This window comes from Miscanthus floridulus, chromosome 2 (genome assembly GCF_019320115.1).
Source record: "Miscanthus floridulus cultivar M001 chromosome 2, ASM1932011v1, whole genome shotgun sequence".
NCBI classification, from domain to species: domain Eukaryota; kingdom Viridiplantae; phylum Streptophyta; class Magnoliopsida; order Poales; family Poaceae; genus Miscanthus; species Miscanthus floridulus.
The window spans coordinates 38,206,077-38,231,492 of NC_089581.1; the positions used below are offsets into that span (position 1 = coordinate 38,206,077).

The window sequence follows — 25,416 nt, forward strand, 5'->3', positions numbered from 1 at the left end:
CTGAGGCAGCGTCCGGTCACCCCGGGACAGCTCCTCCACTTCACTAACTTCTCCACCCTTGCTCAAATGCGTCAACCACCAAATGTTTCACCTTGTGCACGTGTGTTAGCATATTTTTATAAATTTTTTCAAAGGTGTTAGCACTCCACTAGATCTAAATACATATGCAATGAGTTAGAACATCTAGTGGCATTTTGATAACCACATTTCGATACGAGTTTCACCCCTCTTAACAGTACGGCTATCGATCCTAAATGTGATCACACTCGCTAAGTGTCTCGATCACCAAACAAAAAAACTCCTATCAAATTTCACCTTTGCTTTGAGCTTTTTTTTCTCTTTCTTCTTTTCCATATCCAAGCACTTGATCATCGTGTCAACACAATCATCATGATCTTCACCAATTGCTCCATCACTTGGAATAGTGCTACCTATCTCATTATTACTTTGATAAACTAGGTTAACACTTAGGGTTTCATCAATTCACCAAAACCAAACTTGAACTTCTGATCTCCCCTTTTTATAATTGATGACTTGGTTATGCTACCTTCCTCGAGCATATGCATATAATTGCACCAAACAAACCTACACAGCCTCAGAAAATAACTTCTGAGACCACCATTACCATCTTGACAAAAATACTTTGCAGCAAAACTTATACCATAGAGAGAAAAAAAAAGGAATATGCATGGATAGGTCCTTCAGAAACATTCAAACTGAGAAAACTGAGTGGCGGCTGTTTTTCAAGTCTACTCAAGCATGCTGTAGAATTGCTGACTGCCAGAAGCAAACCGAACATTCTGAAAAAGAAAAAGAAATATACCATCTCTGAATCAGCAACTGTCAGAACCGAAAATGTTCCTACTGCTGTGTGCCAATGCAAGTATTGACTGTACCCGCAACGAAAGCGAGAACACGATCATCCATCCAATCACCTCTTCTTCGTTCGCATCACTAATTCATTTGTTTATCACCTACAATGACGAGCGACGGCGACAGGCAATGCCGCCGGGAAGTTGCCGCCGCTAGGCGCCACCGCGGTCGATCTCGGTTGCCCTCCGGAATAAACCCCGCCAGCAGACGCCAAACCCGCCATTAAAATACGCCAGAGCTGTCACCACATAGAACAAGTCCTCCTTGTTCTTCACACCCACTGACCCACCATGTGGCACGCCTCCACGCCGCGCCGGCCAAGCCGTACGTGCCGCGGATACATAAGACCCCGTCTCTCTTCCCACTCCTCTTGATGGCTGCTTCTTCCACCTCTGGATCTACCAAGAACTCATAGGGGTGCAGCGATAAGTGTTGTTATTAGGACGGCAAGCTTTGTCGAGAGAAGAGAAGAGAAGAAGACGACGAAAGCAGGACGGCATGGATCGGTTGGTGATACCTGAGCCGTCGAACGAGGTGATGGTCCGGGTGGAGCCCGGGAGGCGGGCGAGAGGGGAGCTGACGCTGAGGAACGCGATGCACACCATGCCGGTGGCGTTCAGGCTGCAGCCGGCGGTGCGTGGGCGCTTCGCGGTTCGCCCGCACACGGGGATCCTGGCGCCGCTCGCGGCGGTCACCGTGGAGGTGCTGTACCTGGCCTCGGTGGCTCCGGAGGGGCCCAGCGAGTCAGGAGGAGGAGGAGGAGGAGGGAGCCGTGGCGAGGACGCGTTCCTGCTGCACAGCGTGGTCGCGCCGGGCGCCGCGGTGAAGGAGCCCGTGACGGCGCTGGACTCGGTCAACCCGGAGTGGTTCTCGGCGAGGAGGAAGCAGGTGTTCGTGGACAGCGGCATCAGGGCGAGCTTCGTGGGCGCGTCCGTGGCCGCGCGGCTTGTCGAGGCCGGCGCGGTCGAGGCGCTCAGGGAGGTGCTCGACCGCAGCGAGCCCGAGTGGCGTGCTGCGGACGCCACGGACGAATCTGGCCGCACGCTGCTCGACCTCGCCGTCAGCCTGGGCCGTGCCGACATCGTCCAGGTGCTGCTCGAGTACGGCGCCGACGCTGACAAACCGAGCCGCGGCCGGACGCCCCTCGAGACCGCCGCCGCCTCTGGCGAGTGCCTCATCGCCGAGCTCCTCCTCGCCAACGGCGCGACGCCCGCCGGCTCCGACGCCATCCACATGGCCGCCGCCGCTGGCCACAACGACGTCCTGAAGCTGCTTCTTGGCAAGCCCGCCTCTGCCTCTCCGGCCTCATCCTCGTCCGCGTCCTTTTCGTCTTCTTTTACATCTATCGACGCGGCGGGGAGGGACGGCAAGACTCCTCTACGGTTAGCGGCGGAGGCGGGGCGGCGAGACGCAGTGAAGGCGCTTCTCGCGGCGGGCGCGAGGGCCGACGCGAGGTGCGTCACGGACGGTGCCACCGCGCTCCACGCAGCGGCGAGGCTCGGCGACGAGGCGGTCGCGCGTCTCCTCCTGTCGCACGGCGTGGCCGGCACGGCCACGGTGCGCGACGTGGCCGGGAAGACCGCATTCGAGATCGCCGCCGAGGAGGGCCACGGCGGCCGGATCCTGGACTTCTTGGGCCTCGGAGAGGCGATCCTTGCCGCCGCCCGCAAGGGCGAAGTGAGATCGGTCAGGCGCGCGGCCGACGGCGGCGCGTCCGTCGAGGGGCGGGACGCGCACGGGTGGACGCCGCTCATGCGCGCTGCCTTCAAAGGGCGGGCCGACACGGTTCGCGACCTCATCGACCGCGGCGCGGACATCGACGCGGCCGACGCCGAGGGTTACACGGCGCTGCACTGCGCGGCCGAGGCGGGTCGCGCCGACGTGGTCGACCTCCTCTTGAAGAACGGCGCGAACGCCAGGGCCACGACCGTGAAGGGAAGAACCGCCGCCGATGCCGCAGCCGCCGCGGGCAAGTCCAAGGTGGTTCGGCTTCTTGACAAGGCCAGCGTCATGGGGAGGAAGCAGGATGTTAGCGAGAAGGTGGCGCCGGCGGTGGCGAAGGGCGGTAGCATGGACAGGAAACGGAGAGCGCGGAAGGGGAGCAGTGGCGCCATACGGTTTGGTGGTGGGAAGGAGGGGTTCGAAGCCGCCGCGGTTACCGTTGGCTGGTCACACTAGCCGCTGTGCAAGAAGCAGCTGGGCCAACCATCAAGAAGGATTTGTTCCAAATTGTGATTAGTTTTGGATGAGGCGATAATTCAAATTTGTTTTGAAGGAACAGGCAAGTAATATATGCGTTCTACTTGTAAAAAGAGATTCCTCAAGAGTAGGTGTATAACTTTTTTTTCCTTCCTTTTTTCACTTTGTTGTGTCACACTATATACAATGATGGCATGGGTTGTAGTTGATGACTTGAGGATAATAGGCAGGCATGCCCTGCTGTAAAATGTACAATGATTTGATTTTAATAAACGAGTTTGCCAGCTAGTAAGATCATACGTACAGGATGTACCGATTAATTGAGAGTACTTGCTTCCACCAAACCTTAAGACAAATGGCTCCTAACCAATAATAAGAGGAATTTCACTATGTGACTGTGTTAGTTATACCTCTGAATCGTGGGAAGCCACACAACAGCTTCATGAATCGGTTTAGGGGTGCGTGGGACTGCTCCGCTCCTGTTTTTGCAGCTATGCTCTAGCTCTGCATCGCTAAACACCTTCAGCTCCACGAACTCTGCTACAAGAAAATACAATAATTTTTAGAAATCGTAGCACGCTTCGTCGATCCATGAGCCACTTGGTTTGTTTTCTTTTGCAATGCTCGATAGAGATCTTCTGGAATTCTAACCAGATTGTATTGTATTCATCATAGAGCATCTCAATAGATACTCTAATTTGTTATGTACTCTCAAGTTGATAGTTGATGGATAATTACCCGCCGTAGGCGGACCCAGGGCCCGTCGACCCTGGGGGCCTGCCCGGGCTCCTTGCGAGCGGTACTGGACAATAAAGGTCGCAGACACCGCACATTCTAGCAGCTTTTGTGGTCGAGAAGAGCGTGTAACAGACGTCGTTGACCAGCTTGGATGCCCATACTAGTTCCAAAATGCAGCAGCAGTGGAGTTGCAAAAAAGCGTAATGAATGGAGGCTTATTAATTAATTAATTGAAAGCAGTGGAGTATGTCTGCAATTAAACTGTGCAATGGCTATACAGTATGGGTCAAATGCACAAGCGTAAGGGCCTATGGCTGCGAGGTAAGATATTTGGTGCTAGTCTCTTCGGCCAGCTGTAGTTCTAAAACTTCGATAATGGCTGCAAGACCAATGGCTATATATACTATGCTCCAGCACCTACGTGACTGTTATATTTGCGTGCTATTCCTCTATATGCAAGGAGAAAATTGTTGAGATAGTCTCAACCTAGAAATCATGAGTATATTTGTCAAGTCGTATAGACATTGCACAAAGAAATTATACTCTCAATAAATGGTTTCATCTTTAAAATAGTTTTTTTATCAAACATCTTGTCTTTAAATTAGCTTCCATATAGGTTTGCAACCCCGTCCGAAACCCTACCCTCTTTAAGGTCTGCCCAGGCTCCGTTCAATCTCTGGGTCCGCCACTGCACCTTGCCACTCATTAATCACCAGTTCACTTGGACTCTCTTCCGCCATGCGCGCTCGCGGCTCTGCCCTCTCCCGTTCTTGCTCCAGCAAAGGGAATTGGCCGGCTGGGCTGCTCGGCTTTGGGCCTTGAGTGGCGTATGGTCAATATTCTTATCTTTTTTTAATTATTCAATTCTTTATTTCCAACAGGAAAATAAAAGGAAAGACCCTTAAATGAACAATAGTAAACACTAACGCATGTGCTAAGTACTACTTGAATAAATAAACGTAAATCAGGGGCATAATAGACCATTTGCATGAAAACAACCCATTTCACAATGGAGCTGCTCCGTGGTGGAGTTGGTGGAGCAGAACTACAAAAACGGGAGTGGAGCGGTACCAAACACCCCCTTAACGAGCACAAAATGGGATTTGAAAAAACTCCAGCAATGAGGATTATTTCTTCTTTCATTTCCATTTTGAGGTTGTGTAGCAAATCGACACCAGCAGGGAAAGTAGTAGCTGGATTCAGTCACTTATGCTTGAAGTTAAATGTATAAGCATGAGCTTTGTTACTGTGCTTGGTCGGAAGTGGCCGGTTCCTGCCGTTGGGATTATTTTCAACCGTTGATTTAACAAATGCAAACTAATAATATGAGGAGAGGTAGAGGAAGACCAAAATTGACATGGGGGGGGCAATAAAAAGAGATTTAAAAGTTTGGGATATACCTAGAGATCTATGTTTGAATAGGAGTACTTGAAAAGCAGCTATTGAAGTGCCTAAACCGTGACTTGGGGCTCTTGGTGGGTTTCAACTCTAGCCTACCCCAACTTGCTTGGGACTGAAAGGTTATGTTGTTGTTGTTGTTGTTGTTGTTGATGATTATGGTAATTTAACAAATGCCGGTTTCATTGTTAGTAAGGGTACTTTAGTGTTTTGAGACCACCTAATTTTACTGAGACCCAAAACAAAATCGGTGCCTTGAACGCAAGCGGGCAACAGCCAGTCAGTCGCTGTTGCGGATCCTCATCGAGCTGGGATTCAACGGTCTATATGGCTTTGCGTCATGCAGCTTGGCTGGTAGGTTCTGTCCCCGCCAGCGGCTCTTCAGATCGACGACGCCGCGTGTCGGGTTCATAAACTCAGGGTCCCTCGCGGACCGGCTTCCCAACAGGGGCTCGGCCCAGCAGGCAACGTTGCAAACAACGCGCAACTCATGGGCCGGCCCAAGTACCTAAACAACATGCTAGAAGGGCGATCCAATCACCGACCAGAAGGCCTAGTCGAGGAGGAACGACGCCCGTTTTCGACTCCAGCCCACCTCTCCGACCGGGGCGCTCGCTTCGGTCTCCAGCCCGCCTCCGGACGGCTTCTCCGACCGGAAGGCCTGGCCAAAGCTCTACTTCCGACTCCGACCCGCGTCTCCAACTAGGGATGCACCAAACCCCTACTCACTGCTCTTCTCTAAACTGGCGCATTCAGAGCCGACTGGGACTAACCGACCGGGGACGCCCGCCCGGTAAGGACCAGAGAACGGACGGAGAAAATAAGGCAGGGAGCGCAAGTCAAACCGTAATACCAAAGATCATGCCCTGCGCACCTGCCAGCCAGTACCCTGCGACCCTCCTGGCATGACATAACCAAGCAGTGTTGTAGGCGCCGACATTTTCCCCTACGGTATTGTGGGCGCTATTAACTCTCATATGGTAAGGCTCCCCCATATGCCTCTAGGCATCGACAGTGTTGTGGGCGCCGGTATTTAGCGTACCAAGCGAACATGGTAAAACCCCTTGCATGCCTCCAGGGATCAACAGTGTGGCAGGCGCCGACGTCTGCCATACCCGAAGAAGACAACACAACCTTCCATGTGCATCTGACATTCAACAGTATTGTGGGCGCCTACCATCATCCTGTACCCGCCGGCATGGGCAACAAGGCTTAGTAGCATATGTACTCTCTCCCTCTCGCTTGTAAGGCCATCCCCTTCATCTATAAAAGGGGGTGCGCTCTCTCCCAATAGATATGTTGATTCAGATCGATCAAGTTCACTAGTACACAACAACAGAACCACCAGGTTCAAACCACGAGCACACGCTCGAACACTTAGCTCATAACGGACCTCCCGTCGCTCTTGGCCCATCTGACTAGACCTCTTGTACCCCCATCTTTCTCCTTCTCGTTTGTAATCCCACTGCAAACTTCGAGCACCTGGGCTCAGGAATAAAGTCACCGACCGACTCAAACTGGACGTAGGGCACGTTGCCTGAACCATTATAAACCATGTGTCATTGAGTGCTAGGCCACCTCCGATCACAACATACGGTAAAACTACAAATATTTACGTGTTGGTCACTTTCTGCACCGACACCGCGACTAGGGATTGGGGACCTCTTCAGATCGATGACGCCAGCGCTTTGGCAGCAAGCGCTCAATGCCGAGGGAGTCGCCGCCGTGGATCCTCGCCAGTCAGGGCATCGGTGTGTCAGGGGTTGATGGCCAGGTGCCCTCCGCCTAACGCCTCCTAGGGTTTCTTTGATCTGTTGGCCTTTGAAAAGGGCTTTGGGGCCAAACGCTACATGCAAAGACCAAAATATCCTCTTTTAACAGAGTTCCTAGCTCACAAATTTAGTTCTAGGTAACAAGTTCCTTGTTCCTTCTAATGGGTTCCTCCCACTTTTAAAGTAGTAGATCTGGACCCATCAACGGTTCTAAAAAAATCCAAGCACTGGAAAAATCCACCAAGTACAATAGACTCATAACACTTCACCAGGACATATGCACGGTTCCTACAAGTCTGAATTTACATGAACATAGTCAAATTTTAATCGACGTGCTTATTTTTGGTAGAGTATTTGATCGGCTGCCAGTGAGAATTCTGTGATGGCATGTACGACCATTCTGAACTCTGAACATTAAACATGTTCAGGTAGTGGTTTATATTGCCCGGATCTAACCACTATTGGGTTCTTTCAATTCGCACGAGGCAAAGTAACTACAGGCTTGGCCTTCAAGAAACAGCTACTCACTTCCTACTTATGGGACGTTTGGTTTCCTAGAATTGAATCAGTTTCAATAAATCAGATTCTAGGAATTGATGTCTATAATTGAATTAGTTGGAAACTAATTCATTTCCATTATTCTTGCTTGGATGCAAACATAATTGAATTCCTATAATTAAAATCAAAATGTTGTTTGGCTTGCTAGGATGAAGAATTGAACCCAGTTCATGCAATTGGGGTACATCTCCATAAACAGCAGAATATATGCATGTAATCACCGGTTCACCACAATATATGAGACACATAAACAACCCAATATAAGCTAAAACACCTCATAATCAAAATTTAAACCAGTACATCAGTGAAGTGATAAGTAGAATCACGTACACGATACAAGAGCCAAAACAACATATGTTGATTACACATCAAAATTAAAACCATTTGATAAGAGACACATACGACTAGGTAGAAGCATTACACAATAATATGCTTAGAAGCAGTACTCTACTCACTTTTTAAGTTGCTTCAGTAGCCACCTCTTTCTCCTTTGTACTGATAGGGCTCTCATGGACTCAAACTTGCGAGCATCGGAGGCGAGCATCGGAGTGCTACAATTACTTCAGCTCAACAGGGAAGCTTTGGTGCATCGTCCTTTAGTTGTGTGTCAGACTGAGTTGTAATTGGGCCACGCTTAATTATATTCAGCTATTGGGTCTTGTACTATCGATCAAAACCGAATAGTTGAGGGGCTACTGTCGAGGGTGTACTATATATTAGGGACCAGATTGGTGTTTTCAGGGTCCAATTACATAGCTTATGGGCTTATAGGATAAGGTTTAAGGTCCATTTGTAGGCCCTAGAGACTCTATCTAAAATACCAGCCCCACCAGGGGATAATGAAAACCTCCCCTCTGACCTTCCCTATAAAAGGGAACAAGGGGAAGGTGAAGGAGGTTGTCCCTCTTTCTCTCCAATCACACCCTTCATGTTTAGCTAGCGGCCAACAAAAAAAAGATATGGAAAAAACACATGTACCTGAAATTTATTGTGTTCATATGTCATACTGCAATACAAAACCCAAAACAGTGAAAAGCCCAAAGCTACCAACCCTTGAGAACACAATCAACTTCCTTGAGTTGACATGCTCAGGCCTTTGTGCACTCTGAGGATACACCAGGCCGGCAGATCTAGATTCTCAACAATGTTTTCCTCAAAAAAATATGGAAACTGCAGCCATGTATCATTGTCTTCCTCCGAACCAGTAGAATTAGATGGTGAATAATCAGCATCATGGTCTTGCTCCATGTCCTCTTTCTTGAAAAAAAAGAATTTGGAAAGTCGTCACCTTCATCTTTATCATCAGAAGGGGACCACACAATAAAACTATATGAGTTTATGAATTAAACAAACAACCATGTGAACATGTTTGGAAACGAGTGGAGTCATACCACAGTCACTAAAGGTATCAATTGGGATATGATTTGTGAAACACATACAATTACTAACATGATTAGTAATGTTTTGGACTCCCTTTGTATTGGTCCATACACAGCCAGAAGAACTATGCCGACCAATGAGCCAAAAATGACAAAAATGCCCAAAGACAAGCCTGAAATAAAATTAATGTTAGTTTAAATTAATATTAATACAATGATGTGTAAAAGATATATTGCTTACCCTTGTACCCATATACCCCACTAAATCTAGCTTGGCAACTAGATATGCTGCGTAGAAAGTGAATCCAAAGGCGTTGATCACTACACCTGTAATGCCAATGACATTTCCATCCTCGCCATGGAGTTGAGAAATAGAAAATAGAAGCCAACTGTGGCAGAACCGCCTAATCTAATGTCTCCCAGGAGTACTTGTCTTTCATTAGACACTAAGTACTCAAGAGATGACACTAAACTAGCAGTTCCGTCGAGCACAACCCAAGGGAGAACTCAAAAATCGACATTTTTCTATCAGTATCATAAATGAGAGAATAAAGCTTACAACATTCTTAAGTCATTTCTTACATCACTTTATTACAGTACAAAATATTACCTCAATTTATTATAACAGCAAAATATAACAATGTTATCAGAGTTACAGAGGAAGCAAAGATTCATTTAATGACCTAGTGGAGTATTAACATAGTGGATATTTATATACAAGAGATGCTAGCAGATTGTACATCTTTTCTTATAAAAACCTTTAGTGAGGGTTATAAATAGACACTATGGTCGTAGCGTGAAAGGAATCATCTCTAAGCCCACCAGGAGATTTCCACACACAAGGGACAGCTCTATATATCCTTTGATCACCTACAACAGGGGGAATAAAATCCTGAGTACTCGATTGTACTCAGCAAGACTTACCCGACAGAAGAAAACAAAAGACTCCAAGGATATGCAAGACTTATTTGGCTTGTGGGTTATTGCATCTGCGGAAGCATTACTAAATGTGCATCCTTATATTAAATTTTATTAGCAGTCATCATTAGTTCATTAACTATCCATTCTATGTAAGCTCCTATGCTACTTTCAAGCAGGTGGTGAGCAATCAGAACTATTTTCCCATCTTTCATATTCCAGTTCTTACTACGGTGCTAGATCGTAGCCAAGTCGGTACCATCTCACATAAACGGCGATTCATGAATCAATGTATCCCAGCTGGGTACCTGAAAACACATGCCCCGTTTCTACCCTAGACACAAACAAGACCAACCCATTCCACTCTTGTCACAGGGTCTAGGTCTCCGTCCAAACTTGGACTCTAAGTCCCTACACTTGAGACCCGGTCTCAGTATGGTGCTTAGACCTCCACCTTTCCCCGCCTCCATTCAGTCAGTCCAGAAAGAGCCGGAACCCATGACAAGAGCATAACGAGCCATTCCGCTCCCATAAGCAAGTATGTGCTCAGGATAATAAGTCTGTAACCTGACTACCATCCACAGCAACGGACGGTCCTCAATCGACACAGGCAGAACACGTGCAATCCGAGCCTCACTCGAATGTCTAACCAAGTCCAGATCCAAAGTATCATTCCGTCCGGTCTCCAATTATCATCCATATATATTCCATGTGATAGTAATATAATAACAATAATAATATCTTTCCTATTTCTCGCGAGTGATAGGTAATCACTCGACTTCTACCGAATCCTATAGCATAGCAATCTACACAATCCTGGCATACTAGTATGACTCATAAGATAAGGATATATATATATATGCAAGTGGTTTCATTCAACTCCTTAAAGCTTAATACACAAGCATAAAATAAAGTGCAGAATAATAAGGGTTATGCACCGGTGCTTGTCTAGGTAAGATATAACCGAAAGTTAGCATTCCATCATGGTGACACGATCATCAAGACACCATCTTTTCCACTAATTTGGTCGACTCCATGATCCATCGCTGCTCCTATTATGATATACGTGGATGCAATGCAGAGACGTAATTAATCAACGGTAACCGTAACTCTTAAAAATACGGTTATGCCTCTCAAGCTAACGAGCTAGCTCTAACGACTAACGTACTAGGCTAATACCACGTTGTCGAGTAAGGCTTCGTCTCCGAAAAATATTCTAGTTTTAAAATCCCCAAGGTGTTTCGGCATTTTATTGATTAAATATATATTAGCTACCTTAGCAAACTAATTATCAAAAATTACAGTGAGCACCTAATAATGTTAGGAATTTACTGTGAAAGTTTTAGAGTCAACACTATCACTAATTTATCACAAAAATTCCTACAAGTTTATATCTTATAAAATTAAGCATCTCAAATTAATTAGATAACTCCCGAAAATATTATAAAACTATGTGAATAAAATATACTAGCAGATAGATCATGATTTTAGGAACCTAACGAAATTGGTTTCACAATTTCGGTTAACTGCATAATTTTATATTGAATTTACAAGTTTACCTTAAAAACTAAATTAGAAAATGCTTTAGAAAACAAAAAGGCCGGTGGCAAGCATTCGGCCCAACAGACCCGGCGGCCCAGCGCGGGACGCGGCCCATGGAGGGGAGCCCATGCTGGCACTTTAGCGAATGAGCCCTCAGGCTTTTTCCGAACCACGACTAGGTCCTAATACTATTCTTTCTTTCACTGACGAATTCACTTAACCCTCTGGATTTTTCCAAATTTCCCCGCGCGCACCCCCAGTCATCCCGTGCACGGCGACGCGGCGAGCGACGACACTAGGCGTCCACGCCGGCCACCAGAGGCCTGCGCGGACCCATTTAGCGAGTCGGTCGCCATCTACGGCCAAATGCGCAAGGATGAGTGGTGGTTAGGGACTCAGAGACGCACTGGCGCGAGCTGCAGCGGCAAGCGGCTATCCGCGGCGGCAGCATTTCCGTCTCGACGACCTACGGTGCCATCGGAGGAAAGGGGTTAGCGAATAAGCACCAGTAGCTCACCGGGATTTGAGCTGCGGTGGCGGCTAAGGCGGAGGGGTGCCGAGATGGGCTAGCCACGTGCGACCGATCCACGCAGCAGCGTTTCGAGCGTGGCACCGGCGCGTCACTGCACCAATGGTGAGCTTCCTGGCCAAAACCGTGCAAGCACCAGAGGGCGTGAGTCAAGGCGGGTTCAGAGCCACAAGCAATTAAACTATTACCGCTCCAATCCTACCTCTCTTCCCAGTCCAAGGTCACGGCGACGAACATGGCCCACGACGAGCTAATAATCGAATTGTCACGACGTAGGACTCTACCGTGGCCAGATGCCGTTGAGGCGGCTAGCTAGCTCTCCTTGCTACTTACTGTCGTGAGGAGATGGGCTGAGAAACCATGGGCTAAGTGAAATTGAAAGGCGGGGCGCAGTGCCCAGGCTGAGACCACGTCGTGGGGAAAAGCATGCGGATGAGCTCGAGCGGTAGGGCGTGTTAAAATGGGGCTCCGGTCAGCGGTGGCAGAGCGAGCTCGTGCACACAGGTGACGAGACCGGGGAAGCCTTTTCGTGACACGTTTGAATTGGAGCGGCCGGACCCGAGCAGGTCGCACCGGCATCGGCTAGCGGGGCGGGACAGGGAAACGTCTCATCACCACGATGACCGGGGTCGTCAACCTAGACGCGGCGGCAACGCCACATGCCAGAGGCTCGACGCGGTAGGTAGGACGAAGGGTGGGGCAGACGCCACGTCGACCGAGCGATGGTAGCCATAGCATCGGCTCGGCCCAGCGCACGACATAGCAGGAGCTAGACCACGGCCAGCCAAGGCCGACCAACGCCAGGCCGAGACGCTGCGTGGCACCATCCATGCACACGAGCTGGCCCATGGCCGCGACCCGGCCACGGCGTGAGACCGACGCCCACAGCGTCCGCGCGCGTGGTGACCGCGGACTTAGGCCGAGCGGCTACGCTCGGTGCCGTGCATGCATTTTAAAGCGAAGCAAAGACGGTTGGTTACCTCGATTGGAACTCAACCAATTTTGCTGACCTAGAGCCAACACTGCCAGCCATCTAGCGAAGCACTCGTCATGACCATAGAGCAACCATAGAGGGAGATAAAGGGATGCCAACATGGGCTCGTCGCTAGAGTGCCGGTTCACGAACAGAGCGCCAACAACGTGGTTACAACGCGTTCCAACGAAGTTTGATGAATTTTTTAGGGAGCAACGCGACACCCAACGCAACTACGACCTACCCCATGCCCAAGTACTTACTTAGAAGCAAACAACAATACCAAAACATGTGGCTAGTGTTTAAACATTTCCGTTAGAAATTAAATGCCAAGATAGCATTGTCTTATTACTTTTCTCATACTTAGAAAAGTTAAGGTTCAGTTCGAACTGACAGCCATTAACACTTTTGTTACAATTTTTTAAAGGCCTAAACCTTATTAATTTCAACCAATAAGCATTTCACACAATAGTCCATACTTCATACTAACCCATAGGAGCAAAATATTTAAGCACTCTTTAATTATTTCGCTCAATATAATTCGCCAAAAATGATATTTTAACTACAATTTCGACTTCTTGCTGATTCAACGAAAAGTCCTATTTAAATTTCGGATTCGATTTTTGAGCTCCAAAAACACTAGTTAACAATATTTATTTTCTAAAAGTTAAAGTTGCATTTCCATCTACTAAACTCGTACTTCAATTTTTATTTAAGTACTAAATACAAGTTATGTTTTATTTTTGTTTATAGAAATTGTTTTTTGTGCCAACAATTAAAACTACTTTTCCTATTTTTCTTGTTAGGATTTTCATTAGCACTTTTACGTACCAAGTAAGTTAACTTAGATATTTATTTGAGTCCACAAAAGTGAGTCACATAGGATTCACTTATCATTTCACATGCGTTATAATTTTTTAAAACACGAGAACTTGTTAGGCTAATCCCTCTCAGACTTAAATCTCGGTGCTAAGCAAGCTCGTAACACCAGGGTGTTACACCAGTTAATGCATTTGCAATCAAGATGAGCCGACCATGAAAGACATCTGTCGCTACTACGCTCCTTCCGGTGCTGCAGAAGTTAATCATGAGAGTGCAGACCGAAAGAAGCGAGGAAAGACAACCTGAAATAAAAAAAAATGACTGATTTAGCCACAATGCTTATTAAAATATACCATGTTTCAATCTAAGAACACTACAACATAACTCAAAAAGATTAAATAAATGCACTGATGGTTGCAAGTGATATCAGTAACCTCCAAACATATGAAATGGCAATAAGAACTGAGAAAATAGTATAAGATGTTAAACTTGACCAGGAAAATCTGTTTGAGTAAGGTGGACCTTGTATAAATCAGGTCAGGTATCAAGTTCTTCTATTGATGCTGGAAACTTGACAGTAAAATAAACCTAAAGATGCTAAGATTATTGTTTGCGTTTTCCTCAATCAAATTCAATCATCTGCAAAACTGCTTCAAACTGCTAAGGGACTTCCATCACCAACTAGAGCAAAACCCAATTGGCAGAACACCTGCCCAACTGCGCTAAAAAAATTGACGAGCTTGTGAATTTTGCAACGTCTGTGGTGCTAGTGAGGCTACAGGGTCTTTAGGCAAACGATGAAGAGAATCGGCCCGATAGGGAGACTAAAACCATGAGTGACTTACCCTTCAAAAAATCCAAAAGAAAAAGAGTGGCTGCGGTGGTTTTTGATGTTTCATCAAGCGAAAATGTGGCACCGTGATGACTTAGCCTCCTCTCTTGGTAGAGTTTTATTTTTCCATTATGGAGAATAATCGAACCGAGCCAAATAGCTGCATTTTTAAAACTAAATAGGCAAAGAAAAATCTCTAAATGAGCAAATCCTAGCTGATGCTTACATTTCAAAATAAACATATGAACTATAACCCAAGCCCAATTCAAAGTGCTAGATATTATGAGATATCAAATTAATGTGACATTAGTTATGTGACGAGTCAAAACGGCAATCAACGTAACAACGAACCATGGATATTACAAAATGTCAACTAGAATTTCTATCTTGATCACTTTCCAGATGTCAAAAAGTACGACAGTTGAAAAGCACCATGGTGACTATTTTTCGATCGTTGGAACATCCTTTCAAAGAGGTTGTCTTTCTAAGAAAAGTCAATCGTTAGAGGATTGGCCTGTCACCTAGATAGCTCGATGGTTCAAGACTTGGGGAATTTATACCCAACTGAATATGAAATGTGGCAAGGCATAGACGATTGTTTTGTGTACACGCCATGTTGGATGTGAGAGTTCTCAAAGTTGTTGCTTGGCGTCGCAGATTGCCACCCTTCTATGCCAAAGTGGCAAGCCTTAGATATGTGGACAAAAAAAATGAGGTGGACCTTAGAAGCACGGACCATACAGAATGGACATGAGAATCTGCAGTATGCAAGTCACATAAGACAGCAGTATCCAATAGGTAATAAAAAATGTTTCATGCAGCTTAGGCCTCAGCGGTTCTCTCGGACCTACTATTGTACGAGTGTAAGCAATTCAAATTGGTCACGTGATGTCTATATCTCTAGTACATTAGATAATGGAAGCATGGAACACCGATGGTCAAAGAAGAGCTATCCTAAGGAGAGCTACAAATAAATCTTTTGAGTTAGATATACCCACGAAGTTCAAAAAGACTTGGAGTGTCCTGAATCAATTGGTCTTATATAATTAATATTAATGCCTAAATAGAATTGCATGTCCACACAGTATAGCATAAATTCACAACAAGATAGTTCTGTATCAATATCTGCATCATATATGTTGTCATGTGATCTTACAAAATGGAAATAGCAGATTTAAAGAAAAAAACATATAAACTTTTCTGTCTTCAAACTGTGAAGGGCAAATTCCACAAAAAATCAAGGATCAGCATTTATATACCACTATAAAAAGATCCCTATCCTTCTGCCATCAAAATGTTGTTCATGTTTACTTCTATTTGCTAATGACATTTTCTTTAGGTCAATTATCTCTGCCTGCTGTTTGCTAATCAAATGTTTTAATAAGGGACCCAAATTCACTGGGATTGGATTATTTCTAGGGGGGAAAAAGAGAGTGCTCACGCACTGCTAGTCAGACTTTTTTTGTCCATAACAATGGTCGAAACAAGAAACATGAAACACTTTATTGACATTCTATCTCATGTTTTATGGCCTTTTTCTATGCTGCTCATGTTTTTGTTAAGAAAATGGAAAACAACCAACAGCCCATGTTCTCTGCCCTTCATATGTAATCCACATAATCCAGTCCCATTTATGAAAAGTAACAATGAAATGTATACCAAAGGAACAAATGAAGTAGAATAAAAGAATGCCCTCATAAATCTAATTAGCGTTACCTGGGTCAATATACATTGTACTGTGATCCAAATCATGTGCTTTGTGGTTCATGCCCTGTTCACCATGTGCAACAAAAATTAACCTACCTTAAATCCTAGCTTACTTTGCAATTTTGTTCCTTGACTTCCTTGCAATTTTATCAGGTTACATCTTGTCTAATTTCTCAGATTCATGCCATGAGGCAATGAATACAACACGGAACTTCATGAGGAACAGTATAGACAGCCTAAGTCATATTAGGACTAAGGACACAAGTTCCATCACACAATGTACTCATATATCTCAACAGCTCATGAAATGGTCTTTAGTTTTGGCAGTCACCAGAAATCTCCACAACTGCATTGCCCATTCTTGAAGTGATGAAATCTGTTGGCATCTCTGACAATGATAGTCCTGTTCCTAACTAAGGTCATGTACTTGATGGCAGTATGGCAGTCTCCACATACACGGATATTCTTCGTAACAAAAATGGTCTTATCCTCATTAAGACTGAGGACACCAAAAGCTATTGCTAGCTTTTCGCTATGGTAAAGAAGTGCCTTTTCCTTTTCCTCTTCCTCCAGATCTTGCAAAACAAAACTGGTGTCAGCCTGGTAGCCCAGTTTCTTAATGTCTACCAGGATATTATCAAGTTCGTGATATATGTCAGGTGAACATGGATGAGATTGGTCTCCACCAACAAATGCATGTAAGGAGCCGTTTATCTCGATCCAACTGCAGCCAGGACTCTTCTTAAAGCCCTTGACCTTCTGTATTATTCGAACTTCTGCTGCCTCATCAAATCTTCCAGCAGCACTGAATATGTTGGACAGCAGAACAAAGTTGCCAGTCCCCTCAGGTCCTAGTTTCTGGATCATCCTTGACACTTGCTTTCCTAAATCAATGTTCTTATGAATCCGGCAAGCTCCAAGCAAGGCTCCCCATACACGAACATCAGCTTTCAGTGGCATGCTCTGGATAAACTGATAGGCCTCATCAAGGAAGCCACCTCTTGCCAAAAGATCAACCATGCATATATAGTGCTCCATCCTTGGAAGTATACCATACTTGTGTGTCATCGTATCAAACCAGTGCTTCCCTTCAGTCACAAGTCCAGAATGACTACACGCAGCTATTAGACAGATGAAGGTGACATCATCTGGTGCAAAACCTTGATTCTTCATACCTAGGAACAATGTAGTAGCTTCTTTCCCCAGTCCATGAATTCCATATCCTGCAATCATTGTGTTCCATGATACAATATCCCGAGCTGGCATCTTGTCAAAAACCTGCCTGGACAGATCAATCCTTCCACATTTTGCATACATATCAATCAAAGAATTACATATAGAGGTTTCTAATGCAAGCCCACGGATTATGACAGAGCCATGACTGCACCTCCCATGCTGCAAAGCAGCCAGATGAGAACAAGCTGGGATCAGAGACACCATCGTCGCAATATCTGGCTGCACATTGCAGGCCTGCATCTTCTTAAAGACAAGAAATGCTTCCTCTGCCTTGCCATTCTGCACATACCCTGACAAAAGTGCACCATAAGAGATTGTGTCCTTGATGGCAATCTCATCAAAGAGCATCATTGCTTCGTTTATCAAGCCAGCCTTGGCATACATCGAGAGAAGCGAGTTGCCTGCAGTGAGATCAGCATGGATTCCAGATTTAGCAAGCAAAGCATGCAACTGTGTACCCATACGAAGATCAGCCAGGCTGGCACAGACCCTAAGGGCGCTTCCAACAGAGGCTGCGGAGAGAAAGCACAGTCCTTCTACCAGCATGTCCTTGAACAGATTGAAAGCTTCTGTCATTCTGTCACACAGCACAAAGCCTCCAATAAGCGCACTCCAAGTGACCTCATTCCTGATGGGCATGCCATGAAACACCCTGCAAGCATAAACCAAGTGCTTGCACTTGGCATACATATCTAGCAGTGCAGTTCCAATAAGCACTTGTTCCTCGTTTTGATTGAGATAGGCACGAAGGCAGTAGGCATGGACTCTTGTTCCTTGGAAGAGCGCCCCATGTTGGGCAAGAAGCGGAAGGAGGGAAACAAGCGTGGAGGCATTCGGCCTGAGGCCCCCACGGTCCTGCATGTCGAGGAGGTGGGCAATGGCATGATGGTACATGCCATGGTTTGCATAGCCCGCAAGCATGGCGTTCCATGCAACAACGTCCCTCGTGGGCATTTTGGCAAAGACGTTGGCTGCAGGGCCAAATCGGGCGCACCTGATGTACAGGTCGATGAGGGCGGTGGAGACAAACAGGTCGGTATGGAGGCCCGCGGCAGCGGCGTGGGCGTGGATGGTGCGGCCAGCACGGAGGTCAGCAAGCGCGGAGCATGCCTTGAGGACGAAGGGAAAGGTGTACTTGTTGGGGGGCACGCGGAAGTAGAGCATAGAGCGGTAAAGGTCGATGGCGGCGTGGAAGGGGCCGCGCCAGGAGTAGGCGCGGATGAGCGCGTTGTAAACGCGCGCGTCCGGCGCGGGGATTCTGTCAAACACCTGGCGGGCAAGGGCCAGCTGCCCGCGGGCGATGTGCTGCTCCAGCTCCAGCTGCCATTCTTTCTTGTCCTTGACCTCGTGAGAGATGGAGCCGGAGGGAGGCCGGTGAAGGCGGACGGCGGCGGTGGAGAAGGAACGGAGATGACCTCGTGGGAGGCCCATTGCGCGAGCGCAAGGGAGCGGCAGTGTCGGAAGGGTGTTGGCCTTGATGATGCGGCAACGAGACGGCGATGGGTGAGCGGGGCAGTGGTGGCGGATGCGTGAACTCTTCGCCGCGGGCACTGCATTGCGCAAGACGGCTACATTTGGCAATAGAACGTCGATCCCTCCTCCCCGCCCAGGCACACCGCCGACCACGCCTTCCCCTTCTCTGCCACAGTGCCACCAAGCTGCTCTCTGCCACAACTGGAGCCGCGGCCACCTCCTTCGAATCCCCTCAAGCGGAAGATGGGCACCGGGGCAGATGAGCGCGGCGACGGCGGAGGGCGGCCGGCGGCTGAGGGCGGGCTCGGGGAGTCGGGTACTCAGGTGGTCTAGTGCAGGGCAAGGCAATGCTCCGTTTTGATTTGGGGTGGCCTGTTTGGAGCCAAAATTTATCAAAGGCAAGCCATGATTTTGCGAGCATTTGATTGGCTACCAAAACTTATTAACTTCTCACATTTAGTTTGTCAAATCTTTGATAACTTTTTTGTCTAACTTTTGGCTACTAAATCTTTGGTATGACAAATTTTAGTCGTCAACCAAGCATGCCCTAATTTTTTTTTGAATTAAGTAAGTTGAATCAACATGCTCATCCTAGTTTTTTTTTAAAAAAATACATGGTACAACGCAAACGCTAACAACACATGCACATTCACCCTATGAACATGTAACAAAAATCAAATATGTGTTAGGTACCAAACTTGGTATATATATTTGCATCTAATCGTATGTACCATTGTCGGGGACCTAATACCGGGTACCCCAGAAGGTGGAACCAATAACCACCGAACGTTAAAAACTTCTGGACGGATAAGGGCGCCGTAGCGTCCCTTGCTCGAATGACAGGAGTTTGGTTCCGCCTCGCCCGACGCCTTTGAGGTGGCTCTGCCTCGCCCGAGGGCTCAGGGCTAGTCTCCGTCTCGCCCGACGCCTTTGGGGCGGGCTCGGTCTCGCCCGAGGGCTGAGGGATAGATTCCGCCTCGCCCGACCCCGGAGGAGCAGGGTCGGTCTCGCCCAAGAGATAGGGATTGGTCTCCGTTTCGTCCGACGGCAAGGAACGAGCCTCGCCCTGCTCGATATCTGAAGACTGGGTTCATCTTACCTAACAACTTCTCCCCGTTCCCTCAAGATGATGGGTACAGGGCAAGACAAGACATTCGGGTCAACCATGGCTCCAAGGACCATACCCTACGCCCTGGCAGGAAAAGTACTGCCAGGGAACGACGGGACAGGTGCTTTAGACCCTTTCGGGCGCCGCAGAGCCCGAAAGGTATTACAGGTGCGTACTCCTCGTCCTGTAGAGTTGTAGGCGCCGCCTTCAGCCCTGGGACACGGAACCCGACGAAGATATACGACAACCGCTACGCTCCAGAAAATGATTTGCTATCTCCACGAACGACGGATATTCCGTCACCACACTATGGACCCAAGGGGGCGGCGCCCGCTTCCCGACCCCTAAGGTCCACCAAGTCAGAAGACCTTGGCCACGGCGTTACTCCGGACCCCGACCCCGCGTCTTCCCGACGAAGACTCACAGGAACCAGAAGGCGTGCGGAGCAAGGCTGGGGGAGGCTAATAAGTCAAAACCACTGTACTACAGCCTATACCCTGCATAGGACAGCGTTCCGTAATCAACCTGACATTCTACAGCGACATCGACAGTATTGTAGGCGCTTATCTTCCTTCGCACTCATCAGAATGAAGAACCAGGCCGGATAGATGTGAGCCTCAAGACTAAGTAGAGTACGCATCCTAAAGCCCTCACCCTTGTAAAGCCAGCCCCTTCATCTATAAAAGGGGATGCGCTTCCTCCATCAAAGGAACGGACTTTTGACCGAACAATACAAGACACATACACACAGTCAAGCTGCTACCAAGCTCTTGACCTCCTTTCAACCCTTCCATCAGAGACTTGGGATCAGTCCCTCTCTCGATCGTTTGTACCCCCTACTACGAACCGTTTACGGTGCTAATAACACGAGCAGCAACAAACTGGACGTAGGGACATTCAGTCCGAACCAGTATAAATCTTGTGTCCTTTAGCACACCATCCGAGCCTAACGCGCATTACTATAAATTTACTTGCCGGTGCTTGCACGAAACACCGACAGTTGGCGCGCCAGGTAGGGGTCTTGCGCGTTCCAAATCAGGCCTCGGATGGCCACCCATGCAATCAGCTGGGCCCCAGGCGCACACGTGCGTTTCAGCGACCTAGATTTTATTGTCACACTAGGAGGAGAACTGGCGCTGACCCCCACGGCCACCCAGTCTCTCCCTTCCATCAACCTCAGCCGTCTGAGGCTTGAGGGCCCGCCGGGCAACTCCCTTGGATCCCAGTCATCAAGGGAGGCCTCGCGCAACGTCGCCCTATTTCCGGAAGGACCCGTACGGAGCGCCCCGACAGCGTTTCCGTTCGGTCTCCGCAACGCTGCGGCGACCGCTGACTACCTTTTGGCACCACGTATGGTTCAGCCGCCCACGGACAGCGAGTTCATGGGGACAATTGAGCATGATACGGAGACTCTCTATGGGCTCCTCAACAAGGAGCCAGGATTGTTCTCCAGCTCGGATTCCAGTACGGGGAGCCACCACCCTTCCCGGGAATGCTTCATGATGCAGACCCCCGAGGGTCATGTCGAAAGTATCCCCGGGAAAGAGGTCACCCCTACAAACAACCCTGACGGCAAATCCGAGGAAGAGACAACAGCCCCATCTCGCTTGAGGATGGAGCAGCTGAGGGCCCATCAGCAAGAGATCGATGAGGCCGGGCAAGGGCTCATCCAGGAGTACGCGGACATCAATCGCGAGATTGAACGCCGCAAAGACGGGGGGGGGGGGCGCACGCGCCACAGCCCGCACCGTACACCAAAGGATCCTCACCGACGATGGGACCCTTCCTCATTTTGCCCGAGCAAGCCAGAACATCGTCGCAGCAACCGCCTTGCTGCATGGCCTTCCAGAGGCCGCGACGTCCGAGGATCACCGCGCTCGCCGAGAAATTCGCACGTTGCTCGAGCGTGCGGCGGCGCAGCAGGCGGAAAGTTCGTTGTCCCAACGACGCGAACCCGACACCAGCCAGCGCACGCCCTCAGTGCGTCCCACCAAGGACGCGTCCCTTCACCAAACACCGCTAGGCGGCAGGCAGCCCTCCGCCGTCCCAGTGCATCAACGCCTCGGCCATGGCCGCGACGTACGCAGCATCATCGACGCTCGGAAACGCACCCACAGCGATGACGGAGAAGCAGCACGCCGTGGCTACCATCCCCGACATGGCGGACGCTTCGACAGCAACGAGGACCGAAGCCCGAGCCCCGGCCTACCAGGTCCTCAGGCCTTCGATCGACACATCCTCAACGCTGCGTTCCCCCTAAGGTATCAACCGCCTACCAACATCCCTAAATATTTCGGCAAAACAAATCCCGGGCTTTGGCTCGAAGACTACTGGCTTGCATGTCAGGCCGGTGGTGCAAGTGATGACGATTTCATTATTCGCAATCTCCTGCTGTTCTTGACCGATTCGGCGCGAGCATGGCTGGAGCACTTACCGTCCAACGCCATTCAAAGTTGGGCGGACCTGACGGAGATCTTCGTGGGCAACTTCTAGGGCACGTACAAATGCCCTGGAAAACCATGGGACCTCGAGAACTGCCGCCAGAAGGCCGATGAAACCCTCCATGGGTACATCCGGCGCTTCTCTCGACAGTGCAACGAGCTCCCTAATATCGCCGACACCGACGTGATAGGAGCCTTCCTATCTGGGACAACCTGCGAATCCCTGGTCCACAAGCTAGGACGCAGGGGCCCGCGAACTACCAAGGAACTCCTGGACATCACCACCAGTCACGCCTCTAGAGAGGAGGCGGTCGGAGCCATCTTCGATCGCTCCGATGGAAAGACAGGGTGGGACGAGGATGCCGGCGAAGGCGCCTCCAACCGTCCCACCAAAAAGAAAAATAAGAAGCAACGACGCGACAACTCGCTCGTGGCCGCTACTGACCGCAAAGGTGGCCGAAAGCCCACGGAGGGCACTCTGAACCACTTCGAGAAAATGCTCGAGGGGCCATGCCCAAACCACGCCTTCCTAGCCAAACATCTATACAAGGATTGCGGCCTCATGCGCAAATACTTGTCCGGGGGCCTTAACAAAGGGGAGCAGGGGAAGGAGCCTGTTCCCGCCACAGACAACGCAGAGGAGAAGGACGACGCCTTCCCAACGCCGACCGGCACCCTCATGATCTTCGGAGGATCAACGGCCTACGACTCCAAGCGCCGCCAGAAGGTCGCGCGCCGCGAGGTCTATACAGCTAGACCGGCCACGCCAGCCTTCCTCCGGTGGTCGGAATCCGCCATAACCTTCGACCGGACCGACCATCTGGATGCCGTCCCACATCCAGGAAGGTACCCGCTTGTCGTCGATCCGATTGTCGGTCCAAAGCGGCTCACAAAAGTATTGATGGACGGAGGCAGCGGCCTCAACATTATGTACGCCAAGACGCTCGATGAGATGGGCGTCGACTGAACAAACCTCCGTTCCATCTGAGCACCTTTCCATGGCATCGTGCCTGGTAGGCAAGCCATGCCACTAGGGCAGATCGATCTGCCCGTCACTTTCGGGGATCGGTCCAATTACCGGACCGAGACCCTCACCTTCGACGTAGTGGGGTTTTCGGGGACTTTCCACGCCATCCTAGGACGACCATGCTACGCGAAGTTCATGGCCGTCCCCAATTATACGTACCTTAAGCTGAAGATGCTGGGCCCCCATGGGGTCATCACCATCGGCACCTCCTTCCAGCGCGCTTACGAGTGCGAAGTTGAATGCTGCGGACATGCATTCGCAGTCATCGCCTCCGAAGAGCTCGCCACCCTCAGGGAAGAGGTCATTGAAGAGGCACCCGACGCAAAGAAATCAACCGGGTCGTTCGAATCGGCAGAAGGCTCTAGGGAGGTCCTCTTGGACCCCAGCAGCTCCGAGGGCAAAAAAGTCCGTATCGGGACCGCGCTCTCCTCCGAATAGGAAAGCACGCTCGTCGACTTCCTCCATGATAACAAAGACATCTTTGTGTGAGGGAGGTCGCCGAGCATATCTTAAAGATCCTCCCGGGCTCCAAGCCGGTGAAGCAACGCCTGCGCCGCTTCGATGAGGAGAAACGCAGGGCCATCGACGAGGAGATAGCCAAACTGCTAGCTGCAGGATTCATTAAGGAAGTATGCCACCCAGAGTGGTTAGCAAATCCCGCTCTTGTGCAAAAAAAGAGCGAGAAATGGAGAATGTGTGTCGATTACACCAGCCTCAACAGGGCATGTCCAAAGGATCCGTTTCCTTTGCCACAAATAGAACAAATAGTCGATTCCACCTCAGGGTGCGAAACCCTCTGCTTCCTTGATGCATACTCCGGCTACCACCAAATCGCGATGAAAGAGTCCGACCAGCTCGCGACGTCTTTTATCACCCCCTTCGGATCATTCTGCTACGTTTCAATGCCATTCGGTCTGAAGAACGCCAGGGCAACTTACCAGCGCTGTATGCTCAATTGCTTTGGGGACCTCATCGGGTGAACCGTTGAGGCCTATGTCGATGACATCGTAGTCAAATCCAAGCGAGCTGACCACCTTGTCGCCGACCTTGAACAAACCTTTGCGAAACTCCGGGCAAACGGCATCAAACTCAATCCCGAAAAATGTGTTTTCGGGGTCCCGAGGGGCATGCTGCTCGGCTTCATCGTCTCCGAGCGTGGCATCGAAGCCAACCCGGAGAAGATATCAGCCATCACAAGGATGGGCCCGATCCAAAGCATAAAGGGGGTTCAGCGGATCACTGGGTGCCTGGCCGCCCTCAGCCGATTCATTTCATGCCTCGGCAAACGAGGACTCCCCCTTTATCGACTCCTTAAGAAATCTGATCGCTTCGAGTGGATAGCCGAGGCTCAGGAGGCGCTTGACATGGTTAAATAGTTTTTAACTAAACCTCCGGTCCTAGTCCCTCCATGCAACAGAGAATCCCTCCTGCTATATATATCGGCCACCACGCAAGTGGTCAGCTCCGCCTTAGTAGTAGAGCGAGAGGAAGAGGGGCACGCCTTCAAGGTACAGCGCCCTGTGTACTTCATCAGCGAGGTACTATCCGACTCCAAAACCCGTTACCCCCAAATCTAGAAACTCCTCTACACCGTCCTCATCACCAAGAGAAAGCTACACCATTACTTTGAGTCACACCATGTGACAGTCGTGACGTCTTTCCCCCTCGGTGAGGTCGTCCGTAGTCAGGATGCTACAGGAAGAACTGCAAAGTGGGCGCTCAAGCTAATGGATCAGGGCATTACTTATGCCCCTCGAACAGCGATCAAATCCCAGGTACTGTCTGACTTCATTGCAGAGTGGACCGAGGTCCAGATGCCACCGATAATCGCCAATCAAGAATACTGGACGATGTACTTCGATGGGTCGCTGATGAAGAAGGGCGCCGGCGC

General features: G+C 49.1%; 2 protein-coding genes across 2 annotated transcripts; one reads left to right on the plus strand and one right to left on the minus strand.

The window, feature by feature from the left end:
• The first annotated feature begins 1,248 nt into the window (after window positions 1-1,248).
• LOC136538505 (protein VAPYRIN-like) lies at window positions 1,249-3,350 on the plus strand. The gene has a single exon (XM_066530463.1). It carries the CDS (start codon window positions 1,372-1,374, stop codon window positions 3,049-3,051), a length of 1,680 nt encoding a protein of 559 aa, XP_066386560.1. The 5' UTR covers window positions 1,249-1,371; the 3' UTR covers window positions 3,052-3,350.
• Window positions 3,351-13,968: 10,618 nt separating this feature from the next.
• Window positions 13,969-19,274, minus strand: LOC136538506 (pentatricopeptide repeat-containing protein At3g16610-like). Its single transcript, XM_066530464.1, has 2 exons — window positions 16,250-19,274; window positions 13,969-14,003 (listed from the first exon to the last, which is right to left on the minus strand). Exon 1 carries the CDS (start codon window positions 18,905-18,907, stop codon window positions 16,568-16,570), a length of 2,340 nt encoding a protein of 779 aa, XP_066386561.1. The 5' UTR covers window positions 18,908-19,274; the 3' UTR covers window positions 13,969-14,003; window positions 16,250-16,567.
• Between the last annotated feature and the right edge of the window lie 6,142 nt (window positions 19,275-25,416).